The sequence below is a fragment of the Balaenoptera ricei genome, chromosome 7, assembly GCF_028023285.1.
Source record: "Balaenoptera ricei isolate mBalRic1 chromosome 7, mBalRic1.hap2, whole genome shotgun sequence".
Lineage (NCBI taxonomy): Eukaryota > Metazoa > Chordata > Mammalia > Artiodactyla > Balaenopteridae > Balaenoptera > Balaenoptera ricei.
In genome coordinates, this window is record NC_082645.1 from 15,184,755 (window position 1) to 15,210,465 (window position 25,711).

At 40.5% G+C, this 25,711-nt stretch overlaps 1 protein-coding gene across 6 annotated transcripts in view; it reads right to left on the minus strand.

The window, feature by feature from the left end:
- Positions 1-1,453: 1,453 nt before the first annotated feature.
- SAP130 (Sin3A associated protein 130) overlaps positions 1,454-25,711 on the minus strand; it is a 72,131-nt gene continuing 47,873 nt past the window's right edge. For all 6 annotated transcript variants that reach the window (XM_059927717.1, XM_059927716.1, XM_059927715.1 and 3 more), the window contains 5 exons: positions 21,882-22,130; positions 21,573-21,698; positions 4,299-4,402; positions 2,619-2,732; positions 1,454-2,393 (listed from right to left, as the gene is read on the minus strand). In XM_059927717.1, coding sequence (XP_059783700.1) covers positions 2,235-2,393; positions 2,619-2,732; positions 4,299-4,402; positions 21,573-21,698; positions 21,882-22,130 — 752 coding nt within the window. In that variant the 3' untranslated portion in view covers positions 1,454-2,234. The remainder of the gene's footprint in view (positions 2,394-2,618; positions 2,733-4,298; positions 4,403-21,572; positions 21,699-21,881; positions 22,131-25,711) is intronic.

Consider the following 25,711-nt stretch of genomic DNA (forward strand, 5'->3'; position numbering starts at 1 on the left):
AATGTCTTTCTACAGGTGAATGCAGAAACAACTTGTGGAAGGAATAGCCATATCCATACAATGGAGTGCTTGCTACTCAGCAATAAAAAGCAATCAACTATTGAAATAAGCCACATGAGCAAATCTCAGCATAAATTTCCATTATGCTGAGTAAAAGAAGCCAGACTCCCTCCCTCAAAAAAGAACATACTGTGTGATTTCGTTCAAATGAAATCCCAGAAAATGCAATCTAGAGTGACAGAAAGCAGATTAATCTTTGCCTGGAGATGGGGGGTGGTGAGGCAGGGAGGGGTGAGAGGCAGGAAATCACAAAGAGGCACAAGGAAAATTTTGGGACTGATATCTTCACTCTCTTGATCGTGGTGATGGTTTCATGGGCATATATGTATGTAAGATCTTATCAGACTATATACTTTAAGGTGCTTTGCTTTTAAATAATGCTGTACACACAGATAATTCATCTCCCCCTCCACCCTCTCCTATCTTCTGATCATATTGTCCTCATAAGGCGAGGGAAAACAGAAAACACCACCATTCTAACCTGCACTGACGGCAAAGCTTGTACTGACAATCTTCCTTTGACCAGGGTTATCGAAGTTTTGTTTAAACAGAGGTAACAATACTTTTAGAGAGAACAGGTCTGCAAAGCAGGATCCAAAGTACCTGGGTCCTGTCCTTCAGAGCCAGCACATCACGTATACCTGGGCAATGTGCACAGATGAGAAATGGAGGCAAGGAGCCCTGTGCTAGCACAGGCACTATACTGCACACAACACTAAACCGGCATCGTCTAGTACACAGTCAGTAATATCTTCAGGTCGAAACACTCTAGTGAAGCAGCCTTGACTGTTCCGAGGACCTCTTTAGCTTATGCTATGCAGGCCATGTGGCCTAACCGGGGGAAGGCTGAAAGCCTGCTTTGCTTCTCTCTTCCCCAATCCTACAACAGATGAGAGTTTACCATTCCAGTTCGAGGAAGGCTGTCCCAGGAGAGCCAAGGCCATCCCAGGAAGGCCGTCCCAGGAGGGCCGTCTCTGGTCCCAAAGACTGGATCAGACTCGGCATAGACTCCTGTCTCAGATCTGTGCAGGTCAAGGCAAAAAGCAAGGCTGGGCTACCTTCCCACTTGAGCTAGTTCACAGGAAGCAACCTTGTAAAGAAACTCCACTCTCCTGGAAGCTCTACCCCTATTACTGCAGCCTAATTGTCCTATAACATGACCAATTTCTATCTGCAGTGGGATACAATGTAGTCTTGTATTTAAGATAACCAAAAGCCAACAGGCTTCACCATCTGTGACATCTTCAAGACATGAGGGTTAAGTGGAACTCTATGTGGAACAACAAAACTTTAACACAGTAGACTCAACAACGTGAGAGAAACTACAGTAGGGTGAACACTCGAGCGATGTGCAGTACAGCACTGATTAACTTTATAAAAAGATGTAAACTGCTTCTGTACAAAAACCTCTTTGAGTCCTTTATTAACGTTTGGAGATGTGTGGTACATACAATTAACAGCATCACACCAGCTACAGAAGTACAGATAATCAAGGATGTACTTCGGAACAAAGATCTTCGAGCAACTTACGGTGTTGCCTGCTCCGAACCTCCACAAAACCCAGCTCTGACACACGCAGGACAGACAATATAACAATTTCACTTTGAAATGGTTCTTTAAAAAAATCACAAGAATTGATAGTTCAAACCCTTTAAAGTGAGACGTGGCAGGTCTCTCGGTGCCATGGCACTGCTTTAGAAGGCCAGCGTGGGCATCTGAAGGTCAGAGTAAGGACCGACTGGGGTGAGGGGAAGAGGTTCGGTTTTCAGCGTAGAGAGAGAACAGATGGTCTGAGTGGGTACTTTCAGTCCAGACTCAGTATGGGTCCTGCAGGAATCCAGCAGATAAATACAGTTTATCAACTGGAAGGCCGAAAAACGCCAGCCAGTCACTTGTGTCACTGATTCCAACTGGGAGACACTGATGCATCAGGAATCATGTATGACACAGTAAGTGTTAAGAGGGAGACGCCTGAAAGAAAGCCTGGAGTCCACTGTGTCAGATCAGCTCTGATCCTTCCGTGTCACTGGATGCTATGGGCCCCTCTGCTTTCGAGCGTTGAGTTAAGGAACGCTTTCTTAATTTCAATGTTCTGCTTTGAAAATAACCAAAGCCCTCCCCCACCCCCAACACCATTCTTCATAAATTCTGTTTCCAAAGTCCTGATTCGGGGTCTAGACTTTTTCCTTTCGCTTCAATTTTGACACCTTCTTGACAGTCCCATTCTTATTTAGAAGCTTCAGGACACGATCTTTGTGATCTAAAACCTTAAGCATGGAGTCTCTGGCCTCACTGATTTGATCCATCACAAGTTTACACCTCTGCATATTCCCCTGAAACAAAAGACATGACATCGTCAGTCAGTAATTTTTGAGACAATGTGGCTTTTAAAGAACTTCTCACCTTTGGATTGAGCCATTTTGAGGCTTTCACACAGAAAAAATGTTTTAGTGTTTCTTGATAATGCAAGCTGAAGTAAGTAATAGGTTTCTACTAAAGACATTAGTGGACGAGAGAGGGAAAGGGAGAATAAGGAGAGGGAAAGGGCTCCTTCAAACCTGTATTAGTTCATTTATTCGGTGTAAATCATCATCAGTTGCTGCTTTTTTCTTTGGGATGATCCCTTCCTGTAGGTTGGTGAGTCTTTCATAAACATCGTGTTCTAGATTTGTCTGCAACAAACAAGAGGGAGGGCGTCATGACCTCAGAGATACTTCTGTCAAACTCAGGCAAACAACCCACCCTGAATCACCTGTGTAAACTGGTATCAGATCTGTTTGGGTGATAAAATCATCTCTCCCAATGACTCAGATGCAGTAAAGAAAACTGATCAACAACAATTTACATTACAATTTGCCATAATTCAGAGTCCATCTTCCAGGATAACTTTTTTTTTTTAAATTTATTAATTTTATTTATTTATTTTTGGCTGCGTTGGGTCTTCGTTGCTGCACATGGGCTTTCTCTAGTTGCAGCGAGCGGGGGCTACTCTTTGTTGGGTGTGCGGGCTCTAGGCGCGCAGGCTTCAGTAGTTGTGGCTCACTGGCTCTAGAGTGCAGGCTCAGTAGTTGTGGCGCACGGGCTTAGCTGCTCCGCGGCATGTGGGATCTTCCTGGACCAGGGCTCGAACCCGTGTCCCCTGCATTGGCAGGTGGATTCCCAACCACTGTGCCACCAGGGAAGCCCCCAGGATAACTTTATTTATTTATTTGTTTGTTTGGCCGCACCGCACAGCACGTAGGATCTTAGGTCCTCGACCAGGGTTCGATCCCGTGCCCCCTGCAGTGGAAGTGCAGAGTCTTAACCACTGGACTGCCAGGGAAGTCCAAGGATAACTTTTAAATTCTGCCAGGAATTCACAATTCCTCTGAAAAACAAGTCTATAAGTTTCAGAGAAATATGCTTTTATGCTACATAAAAAAACTAGCCATGGCACTACTTTAAAAACAATACTCATAAAAGACAATGTTCTTCAGATCACTGCTACTCCAAAGACGGAAAAACTCTGTGAGGTTATTATTTTGATCACTTCCTCTTTACCTTGTTGAAGGAAGGATTCCCGCCTAGGGTTATGGAAAGGGCTGGACACCTAACACGTGGGACAGATGAGATCAACAGCAGTTTACTAGTCAGTATACTCACAGCCCAGGGGAAGAGGACACCGCACACCACGCACGCCCACGTGGGGGCTGCACTCCATGACAAGCAGGGAACGGAGTGAAGGAGCAGGGGCAGTAGGAGGCAGGCACTGTAGTATCACGAGGGAGTGGTGCCCCCCTGGTGCTCCCGGGAGGAGGTCACTGGCTTATGTGAGTATCGCCAGCTGGCAGAGAACTGAAGCCCTCTTCAGGAAGAAGTGGGAACTGTGCCTGGTCCCCGCGATAAGGAGCAGTGAGGAGGAGGAGCTTACACAGTTAGGTCATCTGGTGCCCCCTCTTTTTCAGATGTCACGGCCACACGTAATACTGAACCTTAATTGTACATCTCACAAACTTAAGTTGTTCAGTACATTTCACTTATGGGGACCAAAACTAAGATATATTTAGATTACAATTACATCCACAGAATAGATAACAGTAATTATAATATCACACAGCACACATAAAAATTCTACCATGACCCACGTTAACTGGGAACGCTTTGGAATCACTCTAAAGAAAATGTTCTATGAACTCAGATGTCTCCACCATCCATCCTTCTTTTCAGCAGGACGTAGCAACTGCTAGAGCGCCACCTACCAGCTGCAGCAACTGGGCAGCACAGAGGTGAACCTTCCAGCCTTGGGCACGACACGATACTCCTTTCTGATTAGCTATTTCCTGCAGCATAGCTTTCTTCTCCTCTGGAACCATAAAAAAAAAAGAAAAAAAAAGTATATTTCAATTTTTATAGAGCTAAAGTCATTTGTGTTCAAGCCGCTACTTTATTAAGAATTTTACTTAAATATCTTTAAGTCATTGAAAATACAAGTCACAACATGAATAAAAGCTCTGTTTGTCCACACCAGAAGAATTCTTTAAAGACTTACTCTGCTAATCTAGTGAGTTCAAAAGAGAGTAAGTTAGTACTCTAAACTCTTAAATGAAGGAAATGGTCTTTAGTGGGTTGGAGCCTTGCTCATGTGTGATGCTGGCCAGCATGTGGAGAGTTCGGGCATGAAGCTTAGAAGCTCCGTGGTGTCATCTAGATCTTGGAGAAATCACAGGGCTCCAACTTGAGTCACATTTAAATGTAGGTAGAAAAGTCCAGTAACCAGCACTGTAGTAAAATAAATATGAATTGTATCATTTGGACTGGGGAAAAAAACTAGGATTGAGGGGCACCTGTCAAAGGTGAGTTTAGCTGTATCTGTGAAGTTTTAATATCACTGTTTAACTAGGACTTAAAATGTAATTACATAGTACATGGATAATTAAAAATACATTTTTTAATTAAAAAACTTACTTTATTATTTTAAAAATTAATCTTGAAAAAAACCCTACCTATATGTTTGTCAAAACCAATACAGTGTACAGTGCCAAGACCAAACCGTACCGTAAATGATGAACTTTGGGTGATACTTGTATGTCAGTGTAGGTTCAGCAGATGCAACAAATGCACCACTTCGTGGTGGTGTTGACGGTAGGGGAGGCTGTGCATGTTCAGGAGGGGCGGTGGGGGGGACATGGAAGATCTCTTTCGATATGGTTGTGAACCTAAAACTGACGAGCTTTACTTCTCAGAGCAATTAAAAAAAACCTGTCTACTAGGCAAGTATTAGCATGAATGGGATGAAAGAATTTTAACCTTTTTGAGAGAACTGTAGGTTCACATACAATTGTAAGAAATAATACAGGGAGATCCCGTGTACTTTTTTTTTTTTCATCTTTATTGGATTATAATTGCTTTACAATGTTGTGAATCCTGTGTACTCTTTATCCACTTTCCCTCAGTGGTAAGATCTTGCAAAACTACAGTCAATATCACAACCGTGACACTGACAGAGTCCACTGACCCTATTCAGATTTCACCAGTTTTAGATGGATGTGTATATTTCATTATGAACATTAAAAAAAACTTTTTAGTTTCACAGAAGTTGCAAAGATAGTCTAGAGATATATCTGGTAAGGCACCTGTATATAAAACATAGGAAGAATTCTTACCACTCAATAATAAAAAGACAAACCAATTAAAAAGGGCAAAGGATCCAAAAAGACATTTCTTCCAAAAAGCATATACAAATGGCCAACATCACATGAAGATATTCAACATCATTAGGCATTAGGGAAATGTAAATCAAAACCACAGTGAAGTACCACTTCCCACCCATTAGGATGCTGTAATAAAAAAAAAGAGTAAGTGCTGGTGAGGATATGGAGAAATCAGAAGTATCATCATGCACTGCCGGTGGGAAAAATGTATTTGCTTTGGAAAATGGCCTGGGAGTTGCTAGAATGTTAACTATAGTTATCAAATAACCCAGAAGTTCTATTCCTAGGTATATGTCCAAGAGAAATGAAAACAGATGTTCGCACAAAAATGTAGACACATGGGGCTTCCCTGGTGCTGCAGTGGTTAAGAATCCACCTGCCAATGCAGGGGACATGGGTTCGAGTCCTGGTCCGGGAAGATCCCACATGCTGCGGAGCAACTAAGCCCGTGAGCCACAACTACTGAGCCTGCACTCTAGAGCCAGTGAGCCACAACTACGGAGCCTGCACGCCTCGAGCCCGTGCTCCACAACAAGAGAAGCCACCACAATGAGAAGCCCGCGCATCGCAACGAAGAGTAGCCCTCGCTGGCCACAACTAGAGAAAGCCTGCGTGTGGCAATGAAGACCCCACGCAGCCAAAAATAAATAAATAAAATAAATTTATAAAAACAATGTAGACACAAATGATCACAGCACCATTATTCATAATAATCAAAAAGTGGAAACAACCCAAATGCCCATCAAGTGATGAATGGATAAATAAAATGTGGTATATATCCATAAAATAGAATATTATTCAGCAGGAAAATGGAATGAAGTACTGATACATGCTACATGGATGAACCTTGAAAACATTACACTAAGTGGAATAAGCCTGTCACAGAAGACTGTATAATATATGATTCCGTTCATAGGAAATGTCCAGCACTGGGAAATCTATAGAAATGGAAAGCAGATCAGAGGTTGCCTAGGGTTGGGGGTAGGGAGGAGTGAAGATGGCAGGATTGGGGATGATGGCTAAGGGTTGTCGAGTCTCTTATTGGGGTAATGAAAATGTTTTAAAACTAACCGTAGTGATGGACGTGCAACTGTGAACATACTAAAAATCACTGAATTGTACATTTTAATAGATGAATTGTATGCTACATGAATTATAGTTCAATAAAGCTATTACTGGGGAAAAAAAGATAGTAAAGAGAGGTCAGGTATTTCTCCTTCACCACTGTCTATATCTTAATAACTGTAGTACAGTATCGCACCCAGGAAACTGCCACTGATGTAAAGTGAGTATATGCCATTTTAGATTTATGTGACTGCCACCGCAATCGAGATTCAGAACTATTGCATCACCACAGAGATCTCTCCTGTGGCACACCTTTATGGTCACACCACCCCTGCCCCATGATTAACCCCAAAATCCACTAATTTGTTCTCTATCTCTATAATTTTGTCACTTAGAGATTGTTATATAGATAGAATCACATGATATGTCTTCTTTTTTTTCTTTTTGGTATGTGTCCTCCTAAAATTAGCTTTTTCCACTAAGCATAAGCACAATGCCCTTGAGATCCATCTAAGCTATTACATGATCAATAGTTCTTTCCTTTCCATTCCTGAGTAGTATTCAAAGGCACTATAGTTTGTTTAACCGTTTAATGTCATTTGTGTTGTTTCCAGATTTTGGCTCTTCCCAAAAAGTTGCTATGAACACCTGTGTAGAGATTTTTGTGTGAACACAGGTTTTCATTTTTCTGGGATAAATGCCCAGGAGTGCAACTGTTGGGTCATATGGTAAGTGTATGTTTGGTTTTTATAAAACTGCTAAACTTTTTTTTTTCCAGAGTAGCTCAGCAATGTAGAAGAGACAACTGACTTGTGATATGACAGTGTTCTTCTAAGCTGCTTCCCCAGTGAAACTGGGGAAAAATTTTAAAAAACGCTTTAAACCTCTGGGAAAGGTCCTAAGGGCAAAGAGCAATGCAGAAACATCTACTCAAGCAAATCTACTAAAATGTGCAAAGAACAGGAAGTCTGTGGTATTTAACCCAAGACTGCTCCCTCTCTCCTCTCTCCAGCTCAGAGAGGCGGCGACTCCCTTCCAGACGGCTGCAGCCCACAACACGGAGCTCCCTCTCCTCCAGCTCCCAGGAAGACGGCTCTCCTCCCAGCAGGGGCAAGACAGTTCTCATCCTGCTCCCTGCTGCTGAGGCCAAGTCCCAGGCGAGTCTAACTGACATGGGGGCTCCCTTTTGCTCAACCCCACTTGTAGGATGGAGACTGCACCTTAGGCAAGGCGTGCTGAGAACACTGGGGCCCCAGGAGCCCTTCTCCTGGCTTGTTAAATGGTGGCGTCACATTAGGAGAGGCAAACCAAGTGGACAGACCCCAGGCTACTCACTCCTCTTCCCCTACACTGAGTGCTCACCTCCTAGAGCAAGGCGTTACTCGGAGAAAAGGCTGTCATTGTCCCACCCCCACCTCCAGAGCCCTAGGCTCAGAGCTTCTGCCTGGAGGGAGAAACAGGCCATAGCACAGGAAGCTTCTAATCTCTTCCCAAAGGAGGTGGCTCCATTTTCAACAGAGTGCGCAAGTTCAAATGCTGCCACAAGCAGTGGAGAGTGTAGTGAAGGTGAGTAGGAGGAAACGTGCAGACCCAGTGAACGACGCAGCCTAGACTGTGGGCTGACCAGTTTTCAGGAGAGAACAAAGAGTAAGACAGCTGGCAGGAGCTCTCCTGGGGGAAGCACAAACACCAAACACTGACCTCAGAAGCCGTTCTGGCAAGGAGCTACAATACGGCTGGATTAGTTTGCAGAGGAATTTGTGTTTAAGGTCAAATTCCAGTACTGTGTTCTAGTAGATCAAGTGGCAAGCAAGTAGTGGGGTTTATCAGTTGGATGTGGTCAGGGAAACAGTGGGGGAGAACCCTACTAATGCCACTGTCTTCCCAGGTGACTTGGGCACCCAAAGCTGTGCCTCCCCAAGGAGTAACGTAAGAGGCTTAACACTTGGTGGTGTTGGTGGGGTGCAGGTGATTAGACTTCACGAAAAGAATCCAGCCAGTCACTAAACAGATAAACAAGCAAATAGCAAATAACTATAGTGGGTCTTGGAGGAGATGGGGAGATCAGTACCAAGAGTTGCTACAATATAGTATCTAAAATGTCCAGTTTCTAACAAAAATTATGAGGCATGCAAAGAAACAGGAAAATATGACCCATACACAGGGAAAAAGAAACAGGCACCAGAAACTGCTTGAGAGAGTGACCAGATGTCAGATTTATCAGAAGAAGATTTCTAAGTAGCCGTTATGAATAAATTCACAGAATGAAAAGAAAGCATGAGTAAAGAAGTAAAAGAAGGTATGATGATCATGTCACATTAAATAGAGAATATCTGTAGAGAGATAGAAATAATTTTTTAAGAAAAGAACCAAATGGAAATTCTGGAGTTAAAAAGTACAGTAAACAAAATGTTAAAAATCTACTAGAGGGGCTCAACAGTAGATCTGAATTGGTACAAAAGAGAATTAGTAAAGTTGAAGACAGACCAACAGCACTGAAGAACTGAAGCGAGAAAGAAATGAAGAAAAATGAACAGGGCCTCAAAGAAACATGAAACACCATTAAGAGCACCAAAATATGTATAAGGGAGTACCAAAAAGAAAAGAGAGAAAGGAGGAGAAATATTCAAAGAAAAAATGGCTGAAGACTTCTCACATTTACTGAAAACCAATAACCTATATATACAGGAAGCTCAAGGAACCCCAAGTATGATAAATGCAAAGATACAAAAAGACATATTATAGTGTTATAAAAATGTTGAAAGTCAAAGTTGAGAAAATCTTCAAAGGAGCAAGACAAAACATGATGCATCATTTACAAGATAACCCCAATAAAATCAGTAGCTGACTTCTCTAGAGAAACAATGGAGGCTAGAAAGTAGTGGGATAACATTCAAAATGCTCAAAGGAACATATGCGAGATCTAGTTCCTCTACATCCCCATTTGGCATTATCAGTATTTTTAATTTCAGTTATTTTGGCTGTGCTGCGTGGCTTGTGGGATCTTAGTTCCCTGACCAGGGATTGAACCCTGGTCCCCGGCAGTGAAAGCACCAAGCCCTAACCACTGGACTGCCAGGGAATTCCCTAATTTCAGTTATTTTGATAGGCAACTCAATTTAAGTTCCTCTAATGGCTAGGGATAAACGCTTTTTAAAAATAAAATTTTACTGCTTTCTGTTCCAGAATCCAGTCAAGATACCACAGTACATTTACTTGTCATGTCTCCTGAGACTCCTTTTGGCTTGATGGCTTCTCAGACTTCCCTTGTTTCTGATGACCTTGACAGTTTTCAAGAGTACTGGTTAACTATTTTGTAGGATGACCTTCTAGTTAGATTTGTCTGATGCTTTTGTTAGGATTAGACAGAGGTTATAGATTTTTGAGAGGAGACATAGAGAAGTACCATTGTCATCACTGATTCATCACTATTGAAACTGACTTTGATCACCTGGCTGAGGTGATGTTTGTCACATGTCTCCACTGTAAAGAGAGAGAGACACCCCCTTCCACCACACTGCACACTTTGGAACAAAGACTCTACATAGCCCACACTTAAGGACTAGGATTTATATTCCCTTGGACATCTTCTCAGGTGCTTGCCATCCATGTATCCTCTTTGGTGAAATGTCTCTTCATGCCTTTGTCCATTTCCTAACTGGATTACTGTTTTTATTTACTGTTAAGTACTGAGAGTTCCTAATATGTATCCTAGACATGAGTCCTTTATTAGAGATGTAGTTTGCTAATATTCCCTCCCAGTCTATAGCGTGTCTTTTCATCCTCCTAATAGGGTCTTTCACAGATAAAAAAAGGTTTTATGAAGTCCAATTTATTGATTGTTTTTCTTTTAGAGATGGTGTTTTTGGTGTTATGTCTAAGAATTGTTCACCATGCCCTAGGTTTTGAAGACCTTCTCCTAGGTTTTTTTTCTAAAAGTTTTACAGTTTTACATTTAAATCTATTATCCGTTTTGAGTTAGTTTTTGCAGGAAGTGTGAGGATTAGGTTGAGGCCCCCCCACCCCAACCTAACATACGGATGTCCAGCATTGTTAAAGAGACTCTCCTTCCTCCATTGAATTCCTTTTGCATTTTGGTCAAAAATCAGTTGAGCATATCTGTGTGAGTCTATTTCTGCATTTTTTATTCCATTCCGTCATCAACACGTCTATCCTTCTGCAAACACCATGCTGTTTTGAGTACTGAAGCTAAAGAAGATTTGTAAGATTTCTCTTGTTTTTCAAGATTATTTTACCTATTCCAGTCCCTGTGCCTTTCCACATAATGTTTAGAACAAGTTACTAAGTTTACAAAAACCTCTGTGATTTTGGTAGAAATTGTAGTAAATGTATCGGTCAATCTAGGGAGAACTGACATCTCTGAGTTTTTCTAATCATGAATGCTGTATGTCTCTTCATTTATTTAGATCTTCTTTCATTTCTTTCATCAGCATTTTTCAGTTTTCAGCAAACACGTCCTGTACATGTTTTGCTAGATTTGTACCCGAGTATATCACTTTGGGGGGAATAATTGTAAATGGCATTATGCTTTTAATGTTTCCACAACATTCCAGGTATCTAAAATTATAATTGATTTTTTTCATGTTGATATTGTAGCCTGTGACCTTGCTGAACTTATTTACTAGTTTCAGGGGTTTTTGGTAGAATCCTTGAGATTTTCTATGTAGACAATGATGTCATTTGCAAATAGAGAGTTTTATTTATTCCCTTCCAACCGGTATAGCCTTCTATCTCTTTTTCTTACTTTACAATGTGGCTAGAACTTCCAGTTCTATCCTAAGTAAGAGTGGTGAGACAAGACAGTCTTATCCTTTTGCTAATCTCAGGTAGAAAGCGTTCAGTCTTTACCATTAAGTATAATGTTAGCTCTAGTTTTTTTGTAGACTTTTTATCAAGTTGAGGAAGTCTTCCTCCTTCTCTGTTTTTGAGTTTTTATCATGAAAACGTTTTGAATTTTGTCAAATTTTCTGCATCAATTGATATGATCATGTAATTTTTCTTTAGCTTCTGTTGTGGGTTGAATTGTCCCTCCAAAAGATGTTTAAGTTCTAACCCTTGGTACTTGTGAACGTGATCTTATTTGGAAGAGGGTCTTTGCAGATGTAATCAAGTTAAGAAGTCATACTGAATTAGGGTGGGCCCTAAATCCAAAGAGTCAAGAAACACAGGGAGGAGTGCTCTGCTGGAGATGGGGGCAGAAATCAGAGTAATGCAGTAGCAGGCCGAAGAATAACTAGGGTTTCTGGCAACCACCAGAAGGTAAAAAGAGGCAAGGAAGGATTCTCTTCTACAGCCTTCAGAGAGGGCATGATCTGGCATATACCTTGATTTTGAACTTCTGGCCTCCAGAACTATGAGAGAATATATTTGTTATTTTAGGCCATCCACCTTGTAGTACTTTGTTATGGCAGCCCTAGGAAATTAATATAGCCTGTTAAAAACAGTGAATTACAAAACAGTGAACTACACTGATTTTCAAATGCTGAACTAACCTTGCATAGCTGTAACAAATCCTACTTGATCAAGGTGTAAAATTCTACTTAGATATTGCTGGATTCAATTTGCTAACATTTTGTTAAGGATTTTTATATCTACATTCATTAAGGAATATTGATATGTAGTTTTCTATAGTTGTACTCTCTCTGTCTTGTTTTTGTATCAGGAAAATATTGGCTTCATAAAATGAAGTGTTCCCTCCTATATTTGAAAGAGATTGTGGGAAACTGGTGTTGATTCTTCTTTAAACATTTGGTAGAATTTCCCAGTAAAAGTATCTGAGCCTACAGATTCCTGTTTGGAAGCTTTTAAATTATGGATTCAACTTATTTAATGGTTATAAGACTATTCAGATTGCCTGTTTCTGATTGAGTTTTGGTAGTATGTAGCTTTTAAGGAATTGGTCTACTTCATCTAAGCAGTTGACTTTATGAGCATAAAGTTGTTTGTAGTATTTCCTTATGCTTTTAATGGCTGCACAGTCTTAGTAATATCCTGTTTCCTTCTTTTTAAAAAATTTTTATTTCATATTGGAGTACAGTTGACTAACAATGTTGTGTTGGTTTCAGGAGCACAGGAAAGTGATTCAGTTATACATATACATGTATCTATTCTTTTTCAAACTCTTTTCCCATTTAGGTTATTACAGAATACTGAGCAGACTTGCCCGTGCTATACAGTAGGTACTTGTTGGTTATCTATTCTAAATACAGCAGTGTGTACATATCAATTCCAAACTCCCAATCTATCCCTTCCCCCCACTCTTCCCTCCTGGTAACAATAAGTTCGTTCTCTAAGTCTGTGAGTCTGTTTCTGTTTTGTAAAGAAGTTCATTTGTATGTTTTTTTCCCCCCACATATAAGCGATATCATATGATATTTGTCTTTTTCTGTATGATGTACTTTGCTTAGTATGATAATCTCCATCCATGTTGCTGCAAATGGCATTATTTCATTCTTTGTAATGGCTGGGTAATGTTCTATTGTATATATGTACCACACCTTCTTAATCCATTCCTCTGTTGATGGGCACTATGGTTACTTCCATGTCTTGGCTATTGTAAATACTGCTACAATGAACATTGGGGTGCATGTATCCTTTCGAACCATGTTTTTCTCCAATATATGCCCAGGAGTGGGACTGCTGGATCATATGGTACCTCTATTTTCAGTTTTTTAAGGAACCTCCATGCTGTTCTCCATAGTGGCTGTACTAATTTACATTCCCACTAATAGTGTAGGAGGATTCCCTTTTCTCCACACCCTTTCCAGCATTTATTGTTTGTATATTTTTTGACAATGGCCATTCTGACTGGTGTGAGGTGGTATCTCATTGTAGTTTTGATTTTCATTTCTCTAATAATTAGTGAGGTTCAACATCTTTTCATGTGCCTCTTGACCATCTGTATGTCTTCTTTGGAGAAATGTCTATTTAGGTCTTCTGCCCATTTTTTGATTGGGTTGTTTGATGACACTGAGCTGCATGAGCTGTTGGTAAATTTTGGAGACTAATTCCTTGTGAGCTGCATCATTTGCAAATATTTTCTCCCATTCTGTGGGTTGTCTTCTTGTTTTGTTTATGGTTTCCTTTGCTGTGCAAAGCTTTTGAGTTTAATCAGGTCCCATTTGTTTATTTTTGTTTTTATTTCCATTACTCTGGGAGACGGATCAAAAAAGATACTGCTGCAATTTATGTCAAAGAGTGTTCTGCCTATGTTTTCCTCTAAGAGTTTTATAATGTCTGTTCTTACATTTAGGTCTTTAATCCATTTTGAGTTTATTTTTGTGTATGGTGTTAAAGAATGTTCTAACTTCATTTTCTGACATGTAGTTGTCCAGTTTTCCAGCACCATTTATTGAAGAGACTGTCTCTCTTCCACTGTATTGTACTGTCTCTCCTCCATTGCCTCCTTTGTCATAGATTAATTGACCACAGGTGCATGGGTTTATTTCTGGGCTTTCTATCCTGTTCCATTGATGTGTATTTCTGTTTTTGTGCCAGTAACATACTGTAGTAATGACTATAGCTTTGTAGTATAGTCTGAAGTCAGGGAGCCTGATCCCTCCAGCTCCATTTTTCTTTCTCAAAATTGCTTTGGCCAATTCGGGGTCTTTTGTGTCTCCATACAAATTTTAAGACTGTAGATTGCCTTGGGTGGTATAGTCATTTTGAGAATACTGATTCTTCCAATCTAAGAACACAGTATATCTTTCCATGTGTTGGGTCATCTTTGATTTCTTTCATCAGCATCTTAAGAGTTTTTGGAGTACAGGTCTTTTGCATCCTTAGGTAGGTTTATTCCTAGGTATTTTATTCTTTATGATGTGATGGTAAATGGGATTGTTTCTTTAATTTCTCTTTCTGATCTTTTGTTGTTAGTGTATAGAAATGCAACAAATTTCTGTGTATTAATTTTGTATGCTGTAACTTTACTCAATTCACTGATGAGCTCTAGTAGTTTTCTGGTAGCATCTTTAGGATTTTCTATGTATAATAACATGTCATCTGCAAAAAGTGAGTTTTACTTCTTTTCCAGTTTGGATGACTTTTTTTTTTTCCTTCTCTGATTGCTGTGGTTAGGACTTCCAAAACTATGTTGAATAAAAGTAGCAAGAGTGGACATCCTTGTCTTGCTCCTGACCTTACAGGAAATGCTTTCAGCTTTTCACCATTCAGTATGATGTTAGCTGTAGGTTTGTCATATATGGTCTTTAGTATGTTGAGGTATGTTCCCTCTACGTCCACTTTCTGGAGAGTTTTTATCATAAATGGGTGTTGAATTTTGTCAAAATCCTTTTCTGCACCTATTGAGATGATCATATAAGTTTTATTCTTCAATTATTTGTTAATATGGTGTATCACATGGATTGATTTGCAGATACTGAAAAATCCTTGCATCCCGGGGATAAATCCCACTTGATCATGGTGTATGACCCTTTTTAATGTGTTACTGGATTCGGTTTGCTAGTATTTTGTTGAGGATTTTTGCGTCTATGTTCATCAGTGATATAGGCCTGTAACTTTCTTTTTTTGTGGTATCTTTGTCTAGTTTTGGTATCAGGGTGATGGTGGCCTCATAGAATGAGTTTGGGAGTATTCCTTCCTCTGCAATCTTTTGAAACAGTTTCAGAAGGATAGGTGTTAGTTCTTCTCTAAATGTTTGATAGAATTCAACTGTGAAGCCATCTGGTCCTGGACTTTTGTTGTTGGGAGTTTTTAAATCACAGTTTCAATTTCATTACTTGTGATTGGTCTGTTCATATTTTCTATTTTTTCCTGGTTCAGTCTTGGAAGATTGTACCTTTCTAAGGATTTGTCTTTCTTCCAGGTTGTCCACTTTATTGGCATATAGTTGCATGTAGTAGTCTCTTATGATCCTTTGTATTTCTGTGGTGTCAGTTGTAACTTCTCCTTTATCATTTCTAATCTTACTGATTTGAGCTCTCTCCTTTTTTTTCTTGATGAGTCTGGCTAAAGGTTTATCAATTTTGTTTATCTTTTCAAAGAACCAGCTTTTAGTTTCACTCATCTTCGCTATTGTTTTCTTCATCTCTATTTCATTTATTTCTGCTCTGATCTTTATGAATTCTTCTAACTTTGGGTTTTGTTTGTTCTTCTTTCTCTAGTTGCTTTAGGTATAAGGTTAGATTGTTTATTTGAGATTTTTCTTGTTTCCTGAGCTAAGATTGTATTGCTATAAACTTCCCTCTTACAACTTTTTTTGCTGCATCCCATAGGTTTTGGATCATTGTGTTTTCGTTTTCATTTGTCTCTAGGTATTTTCTGATTGCCTCTTTGATTTCTCCAGTGACCCATTGGTTGTTTAGTAGCATATTGTTTAGCCGCCACGTGCTTGTGGTTTTTGCAGTTTTTTATTGTAGTTGATTTCTAATCTCATAGCGTTGTAGTTGGAAAAGATGCTTGATATGATTTCAGTTTCTTAAATTTACTGAGGATTGATTTGTGACCCAAGATGTAATCTATCCTGGAGAATGTTCCATGTGCACTTGAGAAGAATATGTATTCTGCTGCTTTTGTATGGAATGCTCTAAAAATATCAATTAAGTCCATCTGGTCTAATGTGTCATTTAAGGCCTGTATTTTCTTACTGATTTTCTGTCTGGATGATCTGTTCATTTTTGAAATCAGGGTGTTAAAGTCCTATGTTACTGTCAATTTCTCCGTTTACAGCTGTTAATATTCGCCTTATATATTGAGGTGCTCCTATGTTGAGTGAATATCTATTTACAACTATTATATCTTCTTAGATTGATCCCTTGATCATTATGTAGTGTCCTTCTTTGTCTCTTGTAATAGTCTTTATTTTAAAGTCTATTTTGTCTGTCATGAGTATTGCTACTCCAGCTTTCTTCTGATCTCCATTTGCATGGAATACCTTTTCCCATCTCTTCACTTTAATTCTGTATGTGTCTCTAGATCTGAAGTGGGTCTCTTGTAGACAGCATATATACAGGTCTTGTTTTTGTATCCATTCAGCCAGTCTATGTCTTTTGGTTAGAGTATTTAATCTGTTTACATTTAAGGTAATTATCGATATGTGTGTTCTTACTGCCATTTTGTTAACTGTTTTGGATTTGTTATTGCAGGTGGTTTTTCTTCCCTTCCTCTTTGTTCTCTTCCCTTGTGATTTGATGTTGTGTTTGGATTCCTTTTTTGTGTATCTATTGTAGATTTGCAGTTTGCGGTTACCATGAAGTTTTGATATAGCAGTCTATATATAAATAAGATTGTTTTAAGTTGCTGGTCTTTTAATTTCAAATGCATTTCCAACATCCTGCATTTGTGCTCTCCTCTTCTCACAATTTTGCTGGTTTTGATATCATATTGTGTGCAGATGATTTCCTACCTTTACTGCATGTTTGCCTTTACTGGTGAGCTTTTCCAATTGCAATTTTCTTGTTTCTATAGTAGTTTTGGTCTCTTCTTTTTCACTTAGAGAAGTTCCTTTAGAACTTGTTGCAAAGCTGGTCTGGTGGTGCTGAATTTTCTTAGCTTCTGCTTGTCTGTAAAGCTTTTGATTTCTCTGTCGAATTTGAATGACAGCCTTGCTGGGTAGAGTAATCTTGGTTGTAGGTTCTTCCCTTTCCTCACTATAAATATATCTCACCACTCCCTTCTGGCCTGCAAAGTTTCTGCTAAGAAATCAGCTGATAACTTCATGGGAGTTCCTGTGTATGTTATTTATTGCTTTTCTGTTGTTGCTTTTAATATTTTTCTTTGCCTTTAATTTTTGTCAATGTGATTACTATGTCTCAGCGTGTTCCTCTTTGGGTTTATTCTGCCTGGGACACTCTGCGCTTCCTGGACTTGGTTGACTGTTTCCTTTCCCATGTTAGAGAAGTTTTCAGCTATTATCTCTTCACATATTTTCTCAGGTTCTTTCTCTCTCCTCCTTCTGGGACCCCTATAATGCAAATGTTGGTGCATTTAATGTTGTCCTAGAGGTCTCTCAGACTGTCTTCATTTCTTCTCATTCTTTTTTCTTTATTCTGTTCCATGGCAGTGATTTATACCATTTTGTCTTCTAGGTCACTTATCCATTTTTCTGCCTCAGTTATTGTGCTATCGATTCCTTCTAGTGTAATTTTCATTTTAGTTATTGTGTTGTTCATCTCTGTTTGTTCTTTAGTTCTCCTGGGTCTTTGTTAAACATTTCTTGCATCTTCTCGATCTCTGCCTCCATTCTTTCTCCGAGGTCTTGGCTCACCTTCGTTATCATTATTTTGAATTCTTTTTCTGGTAGGTTGCCTATCTCTACTTCACTTAGTTGTTCTTCTGGGGTTTTTACCTTGTTCTTTCATCTGTGACATATTCCTCTGCTGTTTCATTTTGTCTAACTTTCTGTAATTGTGGTTTCAATTCCGCAGGCTGCAGGATTGTAGTTCTTGCTTCTGCTGTCTGCCCTCTGGTGGATGAGGCTAGATTAGGCTTGTGCAGGCTTCCTGATGTGAGGGACTGGTTCCTGCCCAGTGGTGGGTGGAGCTGGGTCTTGTTCCTCTGGTGGGTAGGGCCATGCTCAGGAAGACTTTAAGCTGCGTGTCTGCTGAGGGGTGGGGCTGTGTTCTGCCCTGTTGGTCATTTGGCCTGAGGTGTTCCAGCATGGAGCCTACAGGCTGTTGGGTAGGGCTAATGGTGGCCTCTGGGAGGGCTCACGCCAATGAGTACTCCCCAGAACTGCTGCTGCTGGTGTCATTGTCCCTGTAGTGAGCCATGGCCATCCCCCACCTCTGCAGGAGACCCTCCAATACTAGCAGGTAGGTCTGCCCGTCTCTTATGGGGTCACTGCTTTTTACCCCTGGGTCCTGGTGTGCATGGGACCTTGTGTGCACCCTCCAAGATTGGAGTTTCTGTTTCTCCCAGTCCTGTGGAATTTCTGCAATCAAACCCTGCTGGCTTTCAAAGCCAGATTCTCTGGGGGCTCCTCCTTCTGTTGTCAGACTGCCAGGCTGGGAAGCCTGATGTGGGGCTCAGAACTTTCACTCCTGTGGGAGAACATCTGTGGTATAACTGTTTTCCAGTTTGTGACTTGCCCACCTGGCGGGTATGGGATTTGGTTTTATAGCGATTGCGCCCCTCCTACCATCTCACTGTGGCTTCTTCGTCTTTGGATGTAGGCTACCTTTTTCGGTAGGTTCTAGTGCTTTTTTTTGTTGTTGATGGTTGTTCAGCAGTTAGTTGTGGTTTTGGTGTTTTTTTAAGAAGGGTTGAGCTCACATCCTTCTACTCTGCCATCTTGAGCTAATCTCTGACACAGAATATCATGTGTCAAGCACTGTTTGTTGCCATGCTTGCATATGCAGTAAGTGTACGGTTGTTGTCTGCAGATGTTTGCAGTGCTGTCTCTCCTGTTTCCTTCTTCATATTCATGATTTACGTTCTCTCTCTTCTACCTTCTTCAGTCTTGCTAGAGATTTATTTTATTGATTTTTCTTTTAAAGAATTAGCTTTTTCATTTTATTTTCTGTTTTCAATTTCACTGATTTCTGCTATCTTCACTATTTTCTTCCTTGTACCTGCTTTGAGTTTATGTTGTTCTTCTTTTTCTCGTTTTTTGATGTAGAAACTGAGATTGAGATATTTCCTCCTCTGTTTTGATATAAACATTTAGTGCTATAGATTTTCCTGTTGGCACTGCTTTAGTTGCCTTCCACATATTTTGGTATGTTGTTTTTATTTTCATTCAGTTTTAAGTATTTTTAGAAACTTCCCTTTAGACTTCCTCTTTGACCCATTATTTAGAAGTGTTTTGCTTAATCCATGGCTTGGAGGTTTTATCTGTCACTGGTTTCTAGTTTGATTCCATTATGGTCAATGAAGATACTTTGTATTTTTCTGTATGACTTCAATTCTCCCTAATTCGTTGAGGTTTATGAACCTAAATATGGTCTGTCTTTATATGTTCTGTGTACACTTGAGAGAATATGTATTCTGCCGCAGTTCGAGTGTCCTACAATGTCTACTAGATGTTGGTTCGTGGTGTTCACTTCTTGTATATCCTTGCTGATTTTCTATCAAGTACTTCTATCAACTACTGAGAAGAGGGTGTTGAAGTTCTAACTATGACTGCACATTTGCCTACTACTCCTTTCAGCTGTTTTTGCTTCATATATTCTGAAGCTCTCGATTTTTGTTGCCTATATATTTTTAATCAGTATGTAATGCCTTTTTTCATTTCTAGTAATTTCCTTTCCTCTGAAGTTTACTTTTATTTGATATTACTATAACTACTCTTGTTTTTTGATTAGTTTTTGCATTGTACATATTTTTCCACCCTTTTACTGTCACTCTACTGACTCACTGTATCTGAAGTTTCTTACAGACATAATATAGTTGGATCTTTTTTTTTAATCCTCTCTGCCCATCTGTGTTTTAATTGGTACTTTCAGACTATTTACATTTAAGGTAATTACTGATATGTAAGGCTAAGCCTGCCATGTTATTATTTGTTTTCTGTGCTTCTTATTCTCCTATTTCTCTTTTCTTTCCTCCCTGTGAATTACCTGTTTTTAGTACTCCATCTTTATTTCTTTGTATGAATATGACTTTAAAGCTTAGGCAAAACAGTTCAATTAAAGTTTAATAGTCAAGAGACTTGGCACAAGGTGATTAATATGTACATATCCAAACAGAAGATTTAGGAATCATCAGCATTTTCAGCTGTCAAATAATCTTTCTTGAGATAGATAGCTTTTGAAGAGTGAGTTCCAATAAGCAATAAAAATCTTTTATGGCTTAAAATGTTACCAGGGAAAACTGTAAATATTTTCCCGCTACAATATGGAATTCCTGTGGTGTGAAGAAATGTTTGGTGGCTCATATCCTGCTTCCACCAAAGGCCAACATTCTCTGATTTCTCTTTCGAAATCTCACCCTCTTTTCAATCCTCAGGGTGTACTTGTGAGGAAGAAAAACTGGGCAGTGCAGCCACCTCTGTACTTCCATTCAGATAGTGAACTGTCAGGACCTTCACTCCTGCTGATAGGCATTAGTCAGTACCATCCAACTCAGACTCATCTTGAGGCTTCAAGGAAGCTTCCAAGTAAAGTTTATTTGAGGGAATGGGAAATATGACCAATTCCCTGAAAACTTACACTTCTCTGTGCAATGATTATACTTGAGATTAATGACACGAAGTCTATCCATAGAAATATTTGCAGATATTTGCAAAGTACTATCAGACATTTTTATTATAAGTGGGTTTATGAGAATGTTATTCTCAAGTTCAAAACCACAAAAACATTCACTGAGTGCTTGCACTGGACCATTCCAAGAGCTTCACATATGTAGAACAAAAGGTCTTTTGGAAAATACACTTCCTGGGGCTTATCACACATGTATATCTGAGCATCCTGGAACTACTGTGGACCATGTCCAATAACAGTCTAGTATAGCTCTTCCTCAACTACTTTGAGGGCTGAAGAGGTCATCTGTGACCACCTGGGGAGTGGCAACACATGTTGTCATTTATTCATTAGACTGTGTTTCCAGTAAAGTACACATAGCTTTCTGAAGCAAAGGATAATTTTCCAAATTTTATGCTCAACTGTATAGTCTGTCTAAGTTAAACAATAAAGTCTTGAGATTTTATAACAAAAACTTATGGTTCTTTTTGAAACTGGGAAACTGTGATTCTGTTTTTCTATTCTACTGTGATTTCAATATAGCTGAGTGAAAGACCCATTGCAAGTGTTAACACCGAACATTTCTGGGGAAACTGACCTTTGACCCGGACGTCACTGTACCGCTGAAAGTGGTGGTATGCAGCTTTCCAGGGGTTCCGATAGTGACGGAGCAAAGTAATGGGAGGTCTTGGACGCACTGGGACATACCTCACACCTTCTTCATCTATTCAAAAGAGAAGAAAAAGAAGACATTAAATAGCTTACTATCTATTTGCAAAAATCTTCCTGGTACAATTCCTGCAGGTGAGCCGTAAGTGAAATCTGGCTATGTAAACAGCCTCAGGGATGGACCCCTGACTTAAGTGGGAAGCTTCTCGTGACAAAATTTAGCTCAAGTGAGCATTACCGATATACTCCTTGGGAGGAGACTTGCGCTTCTCTGCCTTCACCAGAAGACTCTTGGCAGTGGACTTCTCATCATCAGTGCTGTTTGTCTCCATCATATCCCCTTCTTCTGTTGAAATCACGTGCTGCTGCTTCCGAGGCTTTTTCCTTGGCGAAGCACCGGGTGGTAGGTCACTTGTAGGCATGGACAGGTTGTTAGCCAGCAATGCAAGAGACGGAGACACACTGTTGGTAGCCAGGGGGGGAACTGCTGTCATAGGAAAAAGGGTGCACACATGCATGAGAGCCCAAACACAGTGGAAAGTGTCACTTGATTTCCATCAGTGAGAAAGATGAGGAAGACAGGAAAGAGAGCTAACATTTATGGAGTCCTCTGACATGCCCAGCACCACGCTAAGCACTCCAACTGTGGCAGAGGCTGCCAACTGCTTTCTAATACCGCACATCTTCACCTCCCTTAGCACGAGCACCCCTCACTTTGAAATGGGCACACTGTCACTTGGCTGGAAGACCATATTTACTAGTCTCCCTTACAGTTCATTGTGGCCTTTTGAAATGAAAATACAAGTGCTCTGTAGCACTTCTAAGAAGTTTCCTTAAAAGAAAGAAGGCATGACCCACTCGTCTTCTTCCTGTGACCCTGGAACTCAGATGGGATAGCTGGAGTTCCGGCAGCTATCTTGAATCAAGAGCATGAGGGTCAAATGCTAGGGGTGATAGGAGCCTGGATCCCTAATGATTTTATGGAGTCCACATACCATGCCTGGGCTGTCTGCCTCAGGATTCGCTTCAAGGGAGACAATAAAACCTTACATGTTCAAGCCACTGTTTTTCAAGCCTTTGAGCATTGATTTCTAGGAGATAACCCATTAACTCATATAATCTTAAAAGTAATCTGAGTAAGTAGGCATTATATTATGCCCCAATTTAAAGATGAGAAAACGTGGCACAAATCACACTAGTAGGAAGTGGGACAGCTGGGAGCTGACAGAGGCAGTCTGGCTTCGGAGCCTGGACTACTTGACTACCACAGTCCACTGCCCCCAGATAAGCAGCATGCTTAGTACAAAGTTAACATCATTTGTTTGGGCTTGTATGGATCATGTACCTGGGGACTCGCAAAGCATGAGAAAGTTCTCCTCAACTCTTCTATACCATATATCCTTGGCCTATCCTTCCCCTCCACCCTTCCTCAGCCACCCACTCTCAACAGTCATACCCTTCACTCTGTCATCACATCTCAATTTCTAGCACCTGACTTTCCAGCCCAAAGATAGCCCAACTATCTTTCTAGGTCACTTCTCTTAGTAACTTACCTCCAACAATTCCTAGACCCCATTAGGAACTATTATCCATTAATCATACCACTTATTTGCTGTCACTCATCCCTCAAATGTCCACTCTCTCATATCACTGGGTTTTAATTCTCCCATCAATTTTATTCACTTTATTCATTTATTGTCCTTTCTTTTGCTTCATTGTACTCACTGAGCAAAAAGCACAACAGGCTAAATCCAACTCTCCAACCAGTTTGCACCTGTGCAGCTGAGTGTAGCCAGAGAAAAACACACAGCAACGGGCACAGGTGTCCTGTTAGCATGCTCGCTGGCCTCGAGCAGGCCCTTGCTGCTGGACGATCCTCCCGCATCTGCCAAGTCCATTCACCCTCAACACCTCCTATACCACCCTGACCCTCAGCTATGACCCTGCTTTCTATCTTACTGGAAAACACAGAAATAATCAGAAGGAAATGTCCATAAATTCCCACCAGCTATACCCACTTACATGCATTGTGACCAGGCACTTCCTTTCTCTCTGTGATTTCAGCAGACACAGATTCCTTCACATACACAATAGGTCCCACCCACTCTCACCTCCTCAGACATCGCTCCAGGAAGTCATCTCTTTTTCCTGCATCATCACTTCTTTCCCCTCTATTGGATCACTCCCATTAACATACAAAACTCATTTGTCCTGTCTTAAAAGTAACTTCTCCCTGGCATCATTTCCCTTCAGATATTGCCCTTCTTTTTTCTAGCGCTTTATAACAAACTCTTCAAGTGCTGTTTATACTCACTGTCTCTAATAGTTATTTCCCAGCTTTCTCTTGAACCCACTCCCCATCATGCTGTGGCCAATATCATGACGTGGAAACTGCTCTTCTCAAGATCTGCATGACCTTCGTATTGCTAAATCCAACGGTCCTGCCCAGTGCTTACCTTACTTGATCTCTCATCAGTCGTGACCCTTGTCCTGGCTTTCTAGGACCTCATGCTCCATGCTTTGTCCCGATCACTCTGGCCCCTCCACTTAGTCTCCCCTTTGCTAGCTTCGGCCTCCTCTCCCTCCTCAAGATGCTGCAGTGCCCCACGGCTCAGTTCACAACTGCTTCCGTTTTTTTATCGGCGCTCATTCCTCAGATGATCTTATCCATTAAGATCTAACTTAATGGATAAGATTAAAAACTAACTCCTCATCTCTCCCTACACAATGGAGTCCCCCTGCACCCTCCCCTACCTCAGCTGCCAGCAACGCTATGCTTCCATACACTAAGACCAAAAACTTTATAGCTGCCTCTGATGCCCTTCCTCACACACAACATTCCATCTTAATAAAGAAATCCTCTCAGTTCTACTTCAATAATATATCTAGACTCTCACCACTTCATACTACTGGTACTGCTACTACCCTGGCTGAAACCTTCACTGGTCCCTGCAATTAACGCAGCAGCCTCTAAACACACTTCCTTAATTCCACCCTTGTTCCCAGTCTTTTTCCCACAGAGCAGCCAGAGTGGTCTGTTAAAAATGGAAGTGAGCTCAAGTCTCTCTTCTGCTCGGAACCCTCTAATAGCTCCCACCTCCCTCAGCAAAGCCGAAGGCCTTACAGTGGCCCACAGGCTCTCACAGTCTTGACCCTGTTTCTCTGAATTTGTCTATCCTGCTCCCCTCACTTACTGAGCTCCATCTACTGTTGCCTCTGCTATTCTTTGAGCACACCAGGCTTTTACATTTACTGCTCTCTTGGTCTGAAATGATCTTTTTCCAGATATCCTCATGGCCAGCATTTCATCTCTTTAATGTCTCTGCGCAAATATCATTTCCTCAGTAAGGCCTTCCCTTTAAAACGTTCTTAAAAATCACAGCTCCAGCCCTAACTTTCCCTTATATTTTGTCTCTACTTCATTTTATCATCTGTCGCCCTTGCTAGAAGGTAAGCTCCAACAGGATGGAGTTGTGCTTGTTTTGTACAAGGTTGTATCATCAGTGCCTGGTGACGAGCCCTACAGGACAAAGGCCGGTGCAGAGCCTTACAGTTTGAGGAAGGACTACTGCCAACTTCCTAGTACCGAGAGGTTAAGAGGAAGTATCCAGAACGTTGAAAGAGCAGATGAACAGCAAAAGTGAGACCATTTCCTTTCCCTTCCAGGGTTATCCACAGTACCTTTCAACTGAAGTGCTGAGGCTAAATATGGGTGCCATAGAAGGATATTTCCTGGCATAATAAAATGAAAATAAATAAGCAAATAAATACACAGGAGGTTTAAAAACTGTAGACACAGCATGACCACACCTCATAACTGAACAGATGGCATGGGAGATGGGGGCCTTCATGCCGAAATGGTAAGAGAGTAATACTGGGTAACTATGGGACAAACTGACTTGTTTTCCACTTTGGCTTTGTCTGTATTTTATAAATTTCATACACTGAATGTTACTTTTGTAGTCAGGAAAAATAAGATTCCACATAAGTTATTAAAATAACAGAAAACCAAACAAACAAAAAGAAAACTTTTATAGTGACCTGCCTTCTACAAACTAGAAGTTTAGA